The sequence below is a fragment of the Galeopterus variegatus genome, unplaced genomic scaffold (genome assembly GCF_000696425.1).
Source record: "Galeopterus variegatus unplaced genomic scaffold, G_variegatus-3.0.2 Scaffold3173, whole genome shotgun sequence".
NCBI classification, from domain to species: domain Eukaryota; kingdom Metazoa; phylum Chordata; class Mammalia; order Dermoptera; family Cynocephalidae; genus Galeopterus; species Galeopterus variegatus.
This window is the reverse complement of record NW_007729284.1, coordinates 86,744-101,402: the sequence shown is the minus strand read 5'-3', so window position 1 is coordinate 101,402 and position 14,659 is coordinate 86,744. Positions and strand designations below refer to the sequence as shown.

Genomic DNA, 14,659 nt, shown 5'->3' with positions numbered 1-14,659 from the left:
GGAGCGCCACCACGCTCCCAAGCGGCGCACTGTAGCAGTGCGCCACCGGGCCGGCCCACAAGTTTTATTTTTAAAACCACAATTAAACCAATTGGGGAAACCTGCTCAAGAAGAGATTCCATCCCATGTATGAGCTTCTTTCTGTGAACATGTTGGAATAGAAGAAGGCAGAGAAATGGATAAAAAAATTGATGGGCATAGTGTTAAATGAGAATCATTAAAATTTGCTAAAGAAACAAAAGATAAAGTCCAAGGTTCTCAACTAATGGTTGGCGAATGGGTAGTTGGCTCGCCAGCACTAAATCAAGAATCTGTAATCCTAGGAGAATCAGTTAACGATGTTTTATAACCTGTAGAAACACAGTATTTAATAGGAGGAACATTAGGAGAAGAGAAACATAAAGGCATTTTCTCAGTGGAAGCTGAAAAATTAAAAGGTTGTGAAAAATGAGGCTTTTCATAAATATTAGGATCTCTACCTAAGAGGCGAGAATGGTTAGTTGTTACTTTTATTTCTTTCTGGCCCCAGGAAGCCAAATGGAACAAAGGAGAGAGAGAGAGTTAGGGTTTGTTTTAAAATAAGGATATTGCAAAAACCTATAACATTTTAAATTAATTTATCAATTAACTTTTGTTGTTTTGACCTTTGTGAACAATTTTACAAATCTGTTAGTTTTTTTAATTAAAATTTTGGAACTCCAGTTTAAAGCTATAAACTTAAAGTTTGTCAGGAAACTGTACCTATTAAAATATTTTAAAACATAACATTTTAAAATTATAATTAAACCAAAATTATGACTGGCAACATTTATATTAAAACAGATATTTAATAATCTTACAAAATGTTGGAACACATATCTATAACACCTTCAGTATTAATAATGTTTTCCCACATAGTCAAATTTATTAAATAAGCCAATTAGCTTTGATACATCTTTTAGATATTCTTTGCGAAACTCCAGGGCCACTGGAATTTCCCAAAGTTATTTTAAAGTTACAGAATTTAATGTTGGAAAGCTGTGTTAAATAACAAAAGGCTTAAAACATTTAATTGAATAAAATCACAAATTACTAAAAAAAAAAAAAAAACTGACAAAGGGTTTTAAAGGCAAAGAGCACAAGAACTTATCATGATAAAATATGAAATAAGATTCCTAGGCCAGTTATTTAAAAGACAAAGAAAAACCTTTTACAATTTTGTAGTAAGAGCACTCAAGTGTCTCTCTCTCTCTCTCTCTCTCTCTCTTTTTACTGTAAAACTCTTTTAACAAGCTTATCTACCTAAACCATTATCAAGACTTACTCAGACATTTTGTTTTTGTCTTATACTTTTTGCTTTTTAAATAGCCAGTCATTTTACTCTAGGACAAAATACACTGTACCAGATACTTTTTTACATAAAAATTATTATTGTTTTTTAGCCCCTCCAACCATAACCGTTATCTCACATCCATAGCCTTTTTTAACTTACCTCCTTTTTGCATACTTGTTTCTTTTTTATCGATGTTCAATTGGCCTAATTTGTCTAAAAATTATATATAAAGGGTTTTATATATATATATATATATATTTAGTTTTATTTTTGGTTTTGGTGGGGTTTACAATTTAAAAGCCTCTAGCAAAGACAAATGTAGTCCTGTTTGATTAGTAAACCCTGGCAACAATGTCTGTTGATAAGAACATTTTTATATCTTTAGGTTAGTAAATAAGCATCCATTTATTAGAGCAAATTATGTAAAGCTTAGTGTGAGTTTTAGCTAAATTTAGCAAATACATATTTATGTTTTTTTAGCCAAAAACTTGTTGTATTAGATTTATACCCTTATTAGTTAATGTTAACAGCATAAGTTTTTTTTTTTACTAGCCATATCAGGTCTCAGGTTTTTTTCATGTGGCGTTTGAAGCCATGTGGAATCCAGAGAGGCAGAGGGCAGTATCCACTATCTATGACTAAAAGATATTGTTTCTCCCAGCATGGCCAGGAGGCAGAGCTGAGATAACAAGGAGACACATTGACCTAGAGACAATTTTAGGTAAAAGGTTTGAATCAAACTTTGAAAATATATTTATCAAAACTTTAGAAAATTTAAGTCACGTGAACTTGAAAAATATATTTATTTAATGAGCACGCATTAATTATAAGCCAATTATGTACCTTGCACATAAAACAATTACATAAACAGACATGAACATATAGACATAACATACAGCTTACGCACGCATATATGTAGACATAAACAACAAGAACAAACAAGGATCTTATAAGTTTTGTTTAAGATGTAAATAAAGCTCACTAGTAAAAAGGATAGTCAGGTTTAGATTGTGTTTTTTTTCAAAAAAGTTATTGATGAGGCTTTTCCTCACCTAAAAGAAAGCAAGATAAGAAGTTTACATTTTAAAGCAAAGTATGTAAGCCTTTTCAAGAAGATGGAGAGATTTTTTTCCTTTTAAGAAAGTAGCATAAAACTCTACCATAAAATTGTGAAAATAATTACATAAATGAGACTAAAAGAGAACTTAGAAGTCTGTTTAAAATACCAAGTGGATGCAAGAAAATTTGAGACCATCTAATTAAACAGGTAAATCTTAGTCTATATTTTTGTTTCTCAAATGAGTTACTGAGCTCAAGAGCTGAGCCAGCAATTAGGAATGAAACCATTTGACTCTTGAGGTTTTTAGAAGAAGAGCAGGAGACCCGAAAGGGGTCTGTTTGGCCATGGCTGCTTTTCTTCATAAAACTCCAGAGTCTTCAGAGAAAAAGATTAGCACATGTAGTTAAACAAGAACCACTGCTTTTAAGAAAGAAAGAAGCATCATGCAGATAAGAAAGAAAAACATGATCAAACTTGAATTCTTTCTGGAGCCACCTTAAAGCCAAGAAAACTGCAAATCAAAAATCAATTAAATAAAAGCATCCTGTAAATAGGCCTTATCCTTGTAAAACAAAAATATAATCTATATAATGAATTAAATAAATTGAAGGAAAATTTTTATGAAATTGTTGGAAAACCAAATCTACAAATTTTTGACAAAATATAAGGCTATAATCTGTAACTGCATGTTTTAGCTCTTTAAATAACTTGTAGGGTAATGGCTCCCATCTAGGCTCATTGCCCTCATAAGACACAGGAGAATAAGAGAAATTGCCTTCTTTTTGAGCCTGTTTTATTGCTCTTTGAAAGCCAATCTCCCCAAGTTCTGGGGTTTTTTTCTTTTATGAAAAAGGATGATGTAGAAAACATTTACTAGGAGGCCATTTTTCTTGATGATATTTAGTTGCCTCTTCATCTAACTTTTCCTGTTTTTCAGGGGTTAAAGGATCATCAGAGTCCTTAGTTCTTTCCTTATCCAATGGATTATTAGATGTTAAATTGAGCTTTTGCTTAGAAGCTGTAACCGGGAATAAGCTATCTTGGGACCCATAAGTTGGTCCCTTCTTGTCTGACAGCAAGGGAGCTCTCTCTTGAGGATTATCACCCGTTACAGTAAATTCATTTACATTTAATGCCTTGCCTCAATGCACTTTAAATAGAAAAGGCAGAGACCGGCATATTAGCTCCTCCATGGCTTTGATACTATTGTCTTATGTTATTTTTTACCTGATTTCAAGTTTTTAAATTTAATGTTCCTTTATCAGAAACCATGGACTAACCTCTTGTACAAACAACAAAAACTCAGCCAACTGCGGCTTGCTAGTGTGTTAAAGAATGTCAATACGTAGACACCTATTCTTAGACGGGGAATTTTCCATTATTCTTCCTCCACTTAGGCTCTAAACTTCTCAAAAAGTTCAGACTATTAGTCCCCACTCTTAACCCGTCACTCTTGACGAGGGGTCTGCAGCACCCTAGGATGAAGGCCGAACTCCCCTGAAGGCAACAACCTTTATACTTTCCCTAATTCAGGCCCCGCATTGGCACCATTTTGCCAGAGACTTGCTCTAGTCGAGTTGTGGGTACCCGAAAAGGGAGAGGGAGGGTCGGCAAAAATAAAAAACACAGATGGAGACTTCAATGCATCATTATGCATGTTCTCTCTCTGCGGGTTGTCAGCGTGTTGCAGCTGCAAGGACTTGCAAACTCGACTGGAGCTGGTCTCCGGCACTCTATGCTCCTGGGTTGGAAGAAATGGATTAAAAACTTAAATATAAGACCTGAAACTATAAAACTTCTAAAAGAAAATATAGGGGAAACACTTCAGGAAGTAGGACTGGGTAAAGAGTTTATGAATATGACCCCACAGCATAGGCAACAAAAGAAAAAACAAATGGGATTATATCAAATTAAAAAGCTTCTGCCCAGTACAAGAAACAATGGAGGAAAAGAGTGGGAGAAAATATTTGTAAACATGTATCTGACAAAGGACTATTATCCAGAATATATAAGTAACTCAAACAGCTTAAACGTAGAATAACAAATAGTCTGATTTTTAGAATGGGCAAAGTAGCTGAATAGGCATTTCCAAAAGGAAGATATACAAATGGCCAAAGGTATAGGAGAAAATGCTAACATCACTCAGCATCTAGGAAGTGCAAATCAAAACCACATTGAAATATCACATTCCAGTTAGACTGGCTACTATCAGAAAAGCAGAGAATAACAAATGCTGGAGAGAATGTGGAGAAAGAGGAACCCTCCTATACTGTTGGTGGAACTGTGAATTGGTGTGGCCATTATCAAAAATCATGTGGAGGTTCCTCAAGCTACTACAGATAGAACTGCCATATGACTCAGCAATCCCACTGCTGGGTATATACTCAAAGGACTGGAAATAATCATGTAGAAGGGACACCTGTACTCCCATGTTTATTGCAGCCCTAATTTACAGTAGGCAAGAGTTGGAACCAACCTAAATTTCCATTATTGGATGGCTGGATAAGGAAAATGTGGTATATTTAAACAGTGGAATACTATGCCTTTAAAAAGAATGAAATTTTGCCATTCACAGAAACATGGATAAACTTAGAAAAAAATATGTTAAGTAAAATAAGCCAGACACAGGAAGAATTGCATGTCCTCACCTATATATGGCAGCTAAGAAAATAAACAATTAATTTTAAGGAAATTAAAGAAATGTACAACAGACGCAGTGTTGCGTTGAACCTCAAGAGTAGACAAAAACAGCTGAGGTTACTAGAGGGAGGAAATGCTCAGGAGGATGGTGGAAGGGAGGTATTTGTAAAGGGTCACAAAAATCGATCACACTGTATAATGAAGAATATACTAGTTGTCCTGATTTGAACATCACATATTGCACACATATTGATATCCAATGCTTTACCTCAAAGATATGTACAGTCATCTATGTTGCAATGAAAAAAATTTAATTAAGAAAGCTTTTTATTGAACCTTCACTTATTTCTTTAGTTCTCTTTATGTATATCCAGATTCTAACATATATCTTTTATCTTCTCTGTAAATTTTTTTTCGGGTTTTTTGTTTGTTTGTTTGTTTCACATTGCTTGCAATACAGGTGTACTGGCAACAAATTCTCTCAATTTTTGTTTGCCTGAGAAAGTCTTTATTTTTTCTTCTTTTTACAGGTTTATTTCATAGTGCACAGGACTCTAGGTTGTAGGTTTCTTTAATCAACCATTTGAATATTTCACTGTACTCTGTCCTTACATGGATTCTCAGGCGATGTTGGGTGCAATTCTTATCTTGTTTCTTTTTAGGAAAGATATTTTTTCTTCCCTCTGTCTTCACTCAGATTTTTCATTCTTTTTGATTTTCTGAAGTTTGAAAACTACATGCCTATATGTAGATTTTTGGCATTTATCTGGTTTTATGTTATCTGAACTACCTTGATCTTTGGTTTGGTGCCTGATATTAACTTGTGGAAGTTCTCAGACTTTATTGTTTTAAGTGTCTCTTCTGCTTTTTTTTTTTTTTTCCTCCATCTTTCTTCTGCTGGTTTTCTCATTACTCTGTGTTACAACTTTTGACATTGTCCAACACTCTTCAGATGTTTTGTTTTTTGTGTGTTTTTCTTGTGTGTGTATGCTTTTCAGTTCTTAATTTCTTTGACCTATCCTCAAACCTGGAGATTTTTTTTTTTTCTCAGCTATGTTCAGTCTACCAAGTTGGTGAGAGTTTGGTGCCAATATTCTCAAGGACCACAGTTTGATCCCTATCCTGGCCAGTTGCCTGCCTGCCGTGTGTCTGTTTAAAATCTATATAATTATTTAAAGGATCTTCGCTCATAGAACTATGAATATGTTGGATATATTTCTGTACTTGGTCTGTTTTGTATATTATATATGATGAATTATATTGGTAGACTTCTTAATACTGAGCTTTCCTTTAATTGTGTAATAAAATTAGAAAATTTCTTTTTGTTCTTCACATTCTGTTTATTTTCCTCTATCTCATGTTTAAAGATAAAGTGCTTCTGCAGACTCTGTCCTTGTTCTTTTGTTTTGTTTTGTTTTTACTTGGAATCTCTTAGGTTTGCTCACTCATTCTGATGGCTTCAGGTAACATTGAAGTTTTGATGTTTCTCTGCCTTGGACTGAATGTAACCCTAACTTGACCCCCACTGTAACAGTGTTAAGTTGGTGGGAAATCCTATTATGGTAATTGAGAGATGGGGCCTGAACTATGTGATTAGATTGTAGCACCATTCCATAATTAGTTAATAATGGTGGGCAGGGATGGGTTTCTGAGGGCTTTAAAAGAAGAACACATGAGAGGTTGACCTCTCTCTGCCCTGCCATTTTCTGCCATGTGAGACCCCTGGGTCACAGTCATCTCCATCAAGGCCTTCACCAGCTATGTTCCCTGGACTTTTGACTCTCCAGCTTTTAATTCTGCAAGCAGTAAATTTCATTTTCCTACAAATCACCCAGTTCCAGGTATTTTGTTTAAGCAACGGAAATGGACTAATACATTTCCAAATCTTTATCTTCAGCTTAGATCTCTCTCTTTAACTCTGGAATCATGTATCCAATTGCTATTTGGGCCCAACAGATATTTCAAGTATAATGTATTCAAGTCTGTTTTATTTTTGCCCGTTATATTTTTCTGTCATTCTTCAAACTACACTTTACTGTGTCAGTACCTAACTAGCTGTAATTATATATAGAACCTAAGAGTAAAACACTATTTTATTTTCTGCACAGGAATTTAATACCGCAGTGTCTTTTTACTTTTGTTTCTGTATTACTTTCCTGTTCTGTTTGCTTACTGCTCTGTTGTTTATTTTTTATTTTTTTCTTCTATCGGGTGGCCCATACAGGGATCTGAACCTGTGACTTTAATGTTACCAGCTGCATGCTCTCCCAAGTAAACTAGCTAACCAACCTTGCTTTGTGTTCTAATGCAGGTGGTCTTCCATCACCCTGTTTTCTTTGATGCTCTCAAAAGCTTTTTCCATTCTTCTGGTGGATGACTGTTAAATTGTGAATCTAGTGTGTAACTGATTTGTAGTTACAAAACCACATTATTTACACCCTGTGTTTACAAAGTGGCAGTGTTCACTCTCATGCAGACACAAGCGATCCTTTAAAATGTGCAAAGGAAATTTTGGAATGCCTTTGTATATGCTTTCAGTTTATAAGTAATTAAGAGACAGCAATTGCATATAATGTTTTACTGTTTGAAATAGACAAATATTGAAAGGCAGGATCATTCCATAATGTGTTTCTTTAATTGTGTATTTTTTATCTCTGCTCATGAGCATTCATCTAGACATGGTGCCATGTGTGGTTCCATTAACATGGGGTGTCTTCCTTTGCTCTTGTGACTGAAGTTTTGCTATTGCCTCATATTCATGAGAACATGTGGTTCACGTGGAAGAGCTTAACATCTTTGGCGTTTCAGTGAAGTGCAAACAGAATACAACATAGAATTATATTTTGTCTTTCTTACCCCATTCTCTATTGAACTTGTGTCTAAATTTGTTTATCAAACACACTGGTTCAGGTTATACTTATGTCTTCATACCTGATTATAAACTTCTTGGAGAAGCAGCATTTTATTCATACTTTTATCACTAGCAACAATGATGGTTCTTAACTATAAGGTAAGGTTTGTAATCATATTTTTAGTAATTAATATGTTATTACAGTGACGGGATATTCCTGCTGGGTTTTTTTTCCCTCTACTATATGGAGTACAGAAAAGCAGCACCTTATTTAACACATAAGACACTCACACTTGCAGAAGAGTGAACTTTGAGATTCATATTTTGTGACCCAGGGCTGGTTGCTTGAGTTGAGATCAATGTGCCATTACAGGAGTTGGTGTCATTTGAGGATGTGGCTGTGGACTTCACCTGGGAGGAGTGGCAGGAATTGAATGATGCTCAGAGGACATTGTACAGGGATGTGATGCTGGAGACCTATAGCAGCCTGGTGTCTTTGGGTGAGTGAAACACTCAAGTAACATTCAGGAGAAACATTTTGTTATTTTTTTTTATAAAAATAGTAATGGTTATAGGGTTTTATGCTATTTGTTAAGATTACATTTCATGAAAAACATGTCATCCCCATCTAACAAAAGTTCCAAATTGGCCTATTTATTGTATAATTTCTGGAGCTGAGCTCTTGTCATTCTTCTAAGGATCTGGCTTTGCAGTTTTATAAAGTCGTATGTTACTTCCCATTAACAGGGCACTGCATTAGTAAACCTGAGGTGATCCTCAAGTTGGAGAAAGGAGCCGAGCCATGGATGATAGAAGAAAACCCAAACCAGAGCCTCCCAGGTTAGTAAACACATCCTGGGCAAAAACGAGAATGAGTAAAAGCCAGCAGACCTTGGCTGTGTTCAGCTGGTTTGGGCAATTCTTCCACAGTTGCGTGAGCTAAGGCTGGTTCACCTTCTCACATCCAACACATGTATTATATAATTTCTTAGATAGACTCACACATATATATTTCCATATTTTATTTTACTGTTTTTAAAAAACTTCAGTGCATAATACTACAGCTTTTGTGAGCCATGAATTATCAAGTGAGAGTGTGTGTTCCAGAGTTTGGGGAGGTAATACAGGTTGATTTTAGAAGGAGTCAAAAACAACTTTTTCAAAGATGGTGGGCACAGCCTTGGTTACAGAACCAAATATTTTAGGAAAGGGGGTCTGGAGGGGTGGATTCAGTATTCTGTATAGTAATGGTATTGAGAAGCACAGGAATTTAGGTTAAATGAGTAGTTTGTGGGAGGCTCTGTTTAGGGTGGAAAAAAGGAGATTTTATTATTTGAAAAACTTCCACATGCCAATAGCTATTTTTTAGGGAAGAGTAAAAAGTATAGGGACATACATACAAAAATCTTAACCAGTCATTTTACTCCGTATGTGATGAAAAATTGGACATTCTGCACCTGAAAGTAGCCAATGAAGGAAAACGTAGCCATATTCAAAGCAGAAGAATGAGAAAAAGAGCTGCAGGAGATAACCACTATTATAAAAATAAAATGGAGTAAAAACTGTAAACAAATGGAAGGTGATAAGTAATTTTTTGAAATCTACAGTCAGGGAGAAGGTAAAAATCAAATATTACATCATGGTTTAAAAAAGAAAAAAGAGAATAAAGAAGCAAAGAACAACAATGTGACATAATGTTAGAAAGTATATTAATAAGGGCCGGCCCATGGCTCACTCGGGAGAGTGCGGTGCTGATAATACCAAGGCCATGGGTTCGGATCCCATATAGGGATGGCCGGTTAGCTCACTGGGTGAGCGTGGTGCTGACAACACCACGTCAGGGGTTAAGATCCCCTTACCGGTCATCTTTTAAAGAAAAAAAAAAGAAAAAGAAAGAAAGTATATTAATATAACATAACATTATGTCAGAATGAGGAAAACCCATATACTCCTGAAACCAATATCCATTATTGATTTTTAAAAAATCTTTTATTACTAGGATTGGGAGAAAGTTCTCTACCTTTACATGACCATGCAAAAAATATGCTTATGTGTGGTTCATGGATATGGGTTGTTTTTTGTTTGTTTGTTTTTTGTCATTTCAGATGTCCTGATAGTCAGTGACTTAATTGAGAGAAGCAAAGAAAGTCATGGTAGATACTTGTGGCAAGGTGTAATCATCAATGGCAATCAATCAACTGAGAAGAGAGTGGAGTTAGGAAAATCACTTAATTTGAGTTCAAAGCATATTTTAAATTTGGTTATAAATAATGGAAACTATTCAGGAGTGGGGCATGAGGAGTTTAACATATGCCAGAATGCACTTCTTCCAGAGACTGATACCATGCATGCTGAAGAGAAACCTGATGAGCTTAATATATCCGAGAAATTACAGAGACATCATGAGCATCTTAGTCAACATCCCAAGATTCCAACTGGGGAACCTTTTGAATATAGTGGAAAAGGAAGATCCTCCAACACAGTGCCAATAATATTTACATGTAAGAAGGTTCATATGGGTGAGACCACCTGTAAATATAGTGAATATGGGAAAGTCTGTAATAAGTCAGCTGTCATTGCCCAAGAGATAACTCAGGTAGAGAAAAAAACTTTTCAATGTGATGTATGTGAGAAAATGTTCTATAAAAAGGCTAAACTTACTCAACACCAGATTATACACACAGGTGAGAAACATGATAAATACAGTGAATGTCAGACATCTTTTATTAAGAAATCATACCTTATCTCATATCAGGAAACATCTACAGGGAAGCAGTTTTATCCATGTAATGAACAGGAGAAATTTTTGTATCAAAAGTCAGACTTTACTGTGCATCACAGAATTCCCATAGAGGAAATGTCCTATGGATTTATTAAGTGTGCCAAAAACTTTCATGAGAATTCACTTATCAGCTGTCATCAGGCAATTCACACAAGTGAAAAATCTTGTGAATGTAATGGATGTAAAAAATCTTTCTACCATAATTCTACCCTTACTATATGTCAGAGAGTTGATGTGAGCAAGAATCCATATGAATGTGAAGAAAGTCAGATTTTCTCCAATAAGTCTAAAGTCAAGAAACATGAGAGAATTCACATTGTTGATAAACCCTTTGACTATAACACATGTGAAAAAGTCTTTCACCAGAAATCAAACTTCAGCAAGCATAAGAGAATTTATAAGGAATGTGAAAAAGGTTCCAACCAAAAGTCAAACTGGAAGAAACATCAGAGAATTCACACAGGTGAGAAACCATATGAATGTAAAGAATGTGGGAAAGCTTTTAACCAAAAGTGTGCCCTCAGCAGGCATCAGAGAATTCACACAGGTGAGAAACCATATGAATGTAAAGAATGTGGGAAAGCTTTTAACCAAAAGTGTGCCCTCAGCAGGCATCAGAGAATTCACACAGGTGAGAAACCATATGAATGTAAAGAATGTGGAAAAGCTTTTAACCAAAAGTCAATCCTAAACGTGCATCAGAGAATTCACACAGGTGAAAAACCATATGAATGTAAAGAATGTGGAAAAGCTTTTAACCGAAAGTCACACCTCAGCATTCATCAGAGAATTCACACAGGTGAGAAACCATATGAATGTGTAGAATGTGGAAAAGCTTTTAACCGAAAGTCAGCCTTCAGTGTGCATCAGAGAATTCACACAGGTGAGAAATCATATGAATGTAAAGAATGTGGAAAAGCTTTTAACCAAAAGTCACACCTCAGCATTCATCAGAGAATTCACACAGGTGAGAAACCATTTGAATGTAAAGAATGTGGAGAAACTTTTAACCGAAAGTCAGCCTTCAATGTGCATCAGAGAATTCACACAGGTGAGAAATCATATGAATGTAAAGAATGTGGAAAAGCTTTTTACCAAAAGTCAACCCTCAGCGTACATCAGAGAAATCACACAGGTGAGAAACCATATAAATGTAAAGAATGTGGAAAAGCTTTTAACCGAAAGTCAGCCTTCAATGTGCATCAGAGAATTCACACAGGTGGGAAACCATATGAATGTAAAGAATGTGGAAAAGCTTTTAACCAAAAGTCAACCCTCAGCAGGCATCAGAGAATTCACACAGGTGAGAAACCATTTAAATGTAAAGAATGTGGAAAAGCTTTTACCCGAAAGTCAACCTTCAATGTGCATCAGAGAATTCACACAGGTGGAAAACCATATGAATGTAAAGAATGTGGAAAAGCTTTTAACCAAAAGTCAGCCCTCACTGTGCATCAGAGAATTCACACAGGTGATAAACCATATGAATGTGAAGAATGTGGAAAAGCTTTTAAACAAAAGTCATACCTCAGCATTCATCACAGAATTCACACAGGTGAGAAATCATATGAATGTGAAGAATGTGGAAAAGCTTTTTACCAAAAGTCAGCCCTCAACGTACATCAGAGAAATCACACAGGTGAGAAACCATATGAATGCAATGAATGTGGAAAAGTTTTTAACCAAAAGTCAACCCTCAGTGTGCATCAGAGAATTCACACAGGTGAGAAACCATATGAATGTGAAGAATGTGGAAAAGCTTTTTACCAAAAGTCAACCCTCAGCAGGCATCAGAGAATTCACACAGGTGAGAAACTGTAGGAGCGTAAAGAATGTGGAGAAACTTTTAACCAAAAGTCAATCCTCAATATGCATCAGAGAATTCATACAGGTGAGAAAACATATGAATGTAAAGAATGTGGAAAAGCTTTTTACCAAAAGTCAGCCCTCAGCAGGCATCAGACAATTCACACAGGTGAGAAGCCCTGTGAATGTAATGAAATGAGGAAAAAGTTTTTTTATAGAGTCACAGCTTAGAAGATATCAGGATACTCACACAGGAAAAACTTTTGAATGTGGTATGACAAACTTTTTCCTGGAACTCCTCACAGAAAGGAAAGAATTCACACAAAGGAAAAATCTCAGTAAATGTAATTCGTATGGGAAAAGATTTTGGCCGAAGTCATACCTCAAGATATCAGGGAACTTACTTCAAGAAGACCTATAAATATGAAATTGTCCTCAGGTATTGGAGGTTGTCTTGAGGATACCCTATTGATATAAAAATTTGCTGATGCTCTAGTCCCTTCTATACATGGTGTAGTGTTTGCTTATTACCAATTCACTTTCTGCCATGTACTTTACATCTTGTGTAGATTACTTATAATTCTGGAAGAAATGTGAGTATTATGTAAGTAGTTATTCTGTGTTGTTTTTCAGTTGTGGAATTGTTTCATTTATTTAATGTTTTTATTTATTTCTCAGGATTTTTGATAAGTAGTTGGTTGAATCACCAGATGTGTACCATCAGATATATATGGAGGGCTATAATTGTGAAAACAGTTTTTCTCCAAAGTTTCAAGGCTGGCTATGTTTAGAGCATTGTTGCTTATAGCATTGTGCTCATAACACAAAGGATCCCTATACCAGCCACTCAGCATAAAATAAATAAAAATAAAAAAGGAATCACATCATAGCAGGCAGTAGAGAATTTACACGGGAGAAATTTTGTATGGATTAGACTCTGCTTTTTAAATAAAACCACTCTTTTCTCTCTTATGTGTAGCCTGCAATCTGAGCATTCCATGATTGGGTGGATGACCATGTAATTTAACTCTGTTTGGGGGAATGTAGATATGTGATGAACATTACTTCCAGTTCAGGCACCACAATAAAAAAAAAAGTTTCCATGTAGTTCCTGATTTCTCATTTTCTCTGGGACTGAATGAAGATGACTCAGGTGTAATTGGGGGCCAGAGGTGGGAGAAATCCACCCTAATTTAAAACGGAAGGAATTAAACCAGAGATAGTCTCACTACTATCCCAAAGCCTCCATTAACACATTATATAAGAAATTATTTCCTTGTTGAGCCATTGTATGTGTGCTCTGTTTGCATTACAGCATAACCAGCCCACTCCAGCTAATGATTTTATCAACTTTCTGAGATACGTTACCAGTCCCTGTAAATGGGAAGAGAATCCTGTGTTTTCACCTGTTATACCCAGATCAATGTGTGGAAAAATCAAATTATGGGGAGAAACAATGCAATAAATGTGTAATATCTATCAGGATCTCTCATTGAACAGTGAAAATAAAGTTAAATATCTTTCTGAATCTCTTTAATATGTCAAAGCTTTCAAGAAAACTTTCAACACTTTCTGTCAGAATTTGAAATGAAGAGAAAACTATAAATCTATGTAACAAATGTAAGTTTTCAAATGGAAATGATAAATGGAGTACTAAAAATATTTTTAACATTTTGAATGTTACCAATATTCAAATATGACTGGTGACACTGCCTGCCAGGGGGCATTTGGCTTTGTCTGAAGACATTTTTGGTTGTCATAACTGAAGGTTGGGAAGTGCTACTCCATTGAGTGGGAAGACAGACGTTGCTAAACAGCCTGCAATGCACAAAAATGCCTCCTCACATATGCAACATTTATGAATAAAAATATTTTGTTAAAAATTTGTCTTAATGAAACCCAGTATAACTGTGGGTAGGTAACAGATACACTTAGTATAATAGTTTGATTTGACTTACTTCAGGATTTTTGACATTAACTGCCACTCTATTCTTCAGTATATTTTGTTAAATATATTGTCTAAAAGACTGCACTATACAGATTTGCTCTTACTCTATTTTAGGTAAATTTGTATGACCAGTATTACAAAACTAAGTAAAGGTAATTTTGTGTAATGTTTGAAGCTAATGCAGAGCCAGTCAGTGGGCTGAATAGAAACATTTGTATGGGAATGCACAAGTCAGGCACATTTAAACAACTTGTCTGAAC

General features: G+C 35.3%; 1 protein-coding gene and 1 pseudogene across 1 annotated transcript in view; both read left to right on the top strand.

Moving 5' to 3' along the window:
- The window catches only part of LOC103599978 (zinc finger protein 717-like), a 30,815-nt gene extending 19,781 nt beyond the window's left edge, over window positions 1–11,034 (top strand). The window contains exons 3-6 of the mRNA XM_008584193.1: window positions 8,237–8,363; window positions 8,611–8,703; window positions 9,969–10,910; window positions 11,012–11,034. Of these exons, the coding sequence (XP_008582415.1) occupies window positions 8,237–8,363; window positions 8,611–8,703; window positions 9,969–10,910; window positions 11,012–11,034 (1,185 nt within the window). The remainder of the gene's footprint in view (window positions 1–8,236; window positions 8,364–8,610; window positions 8,704–9,968; window positions 10,911–11,011) is intronic.
- LOC103599976 overlaps window positions 1–13,558 on the top strand; it is an 87,706-nt pseudogene extending 74,148 nt beyond the window's left edge.
- Window positions 13,559–14,659: the final 1,101 nt, after the last annotated feature.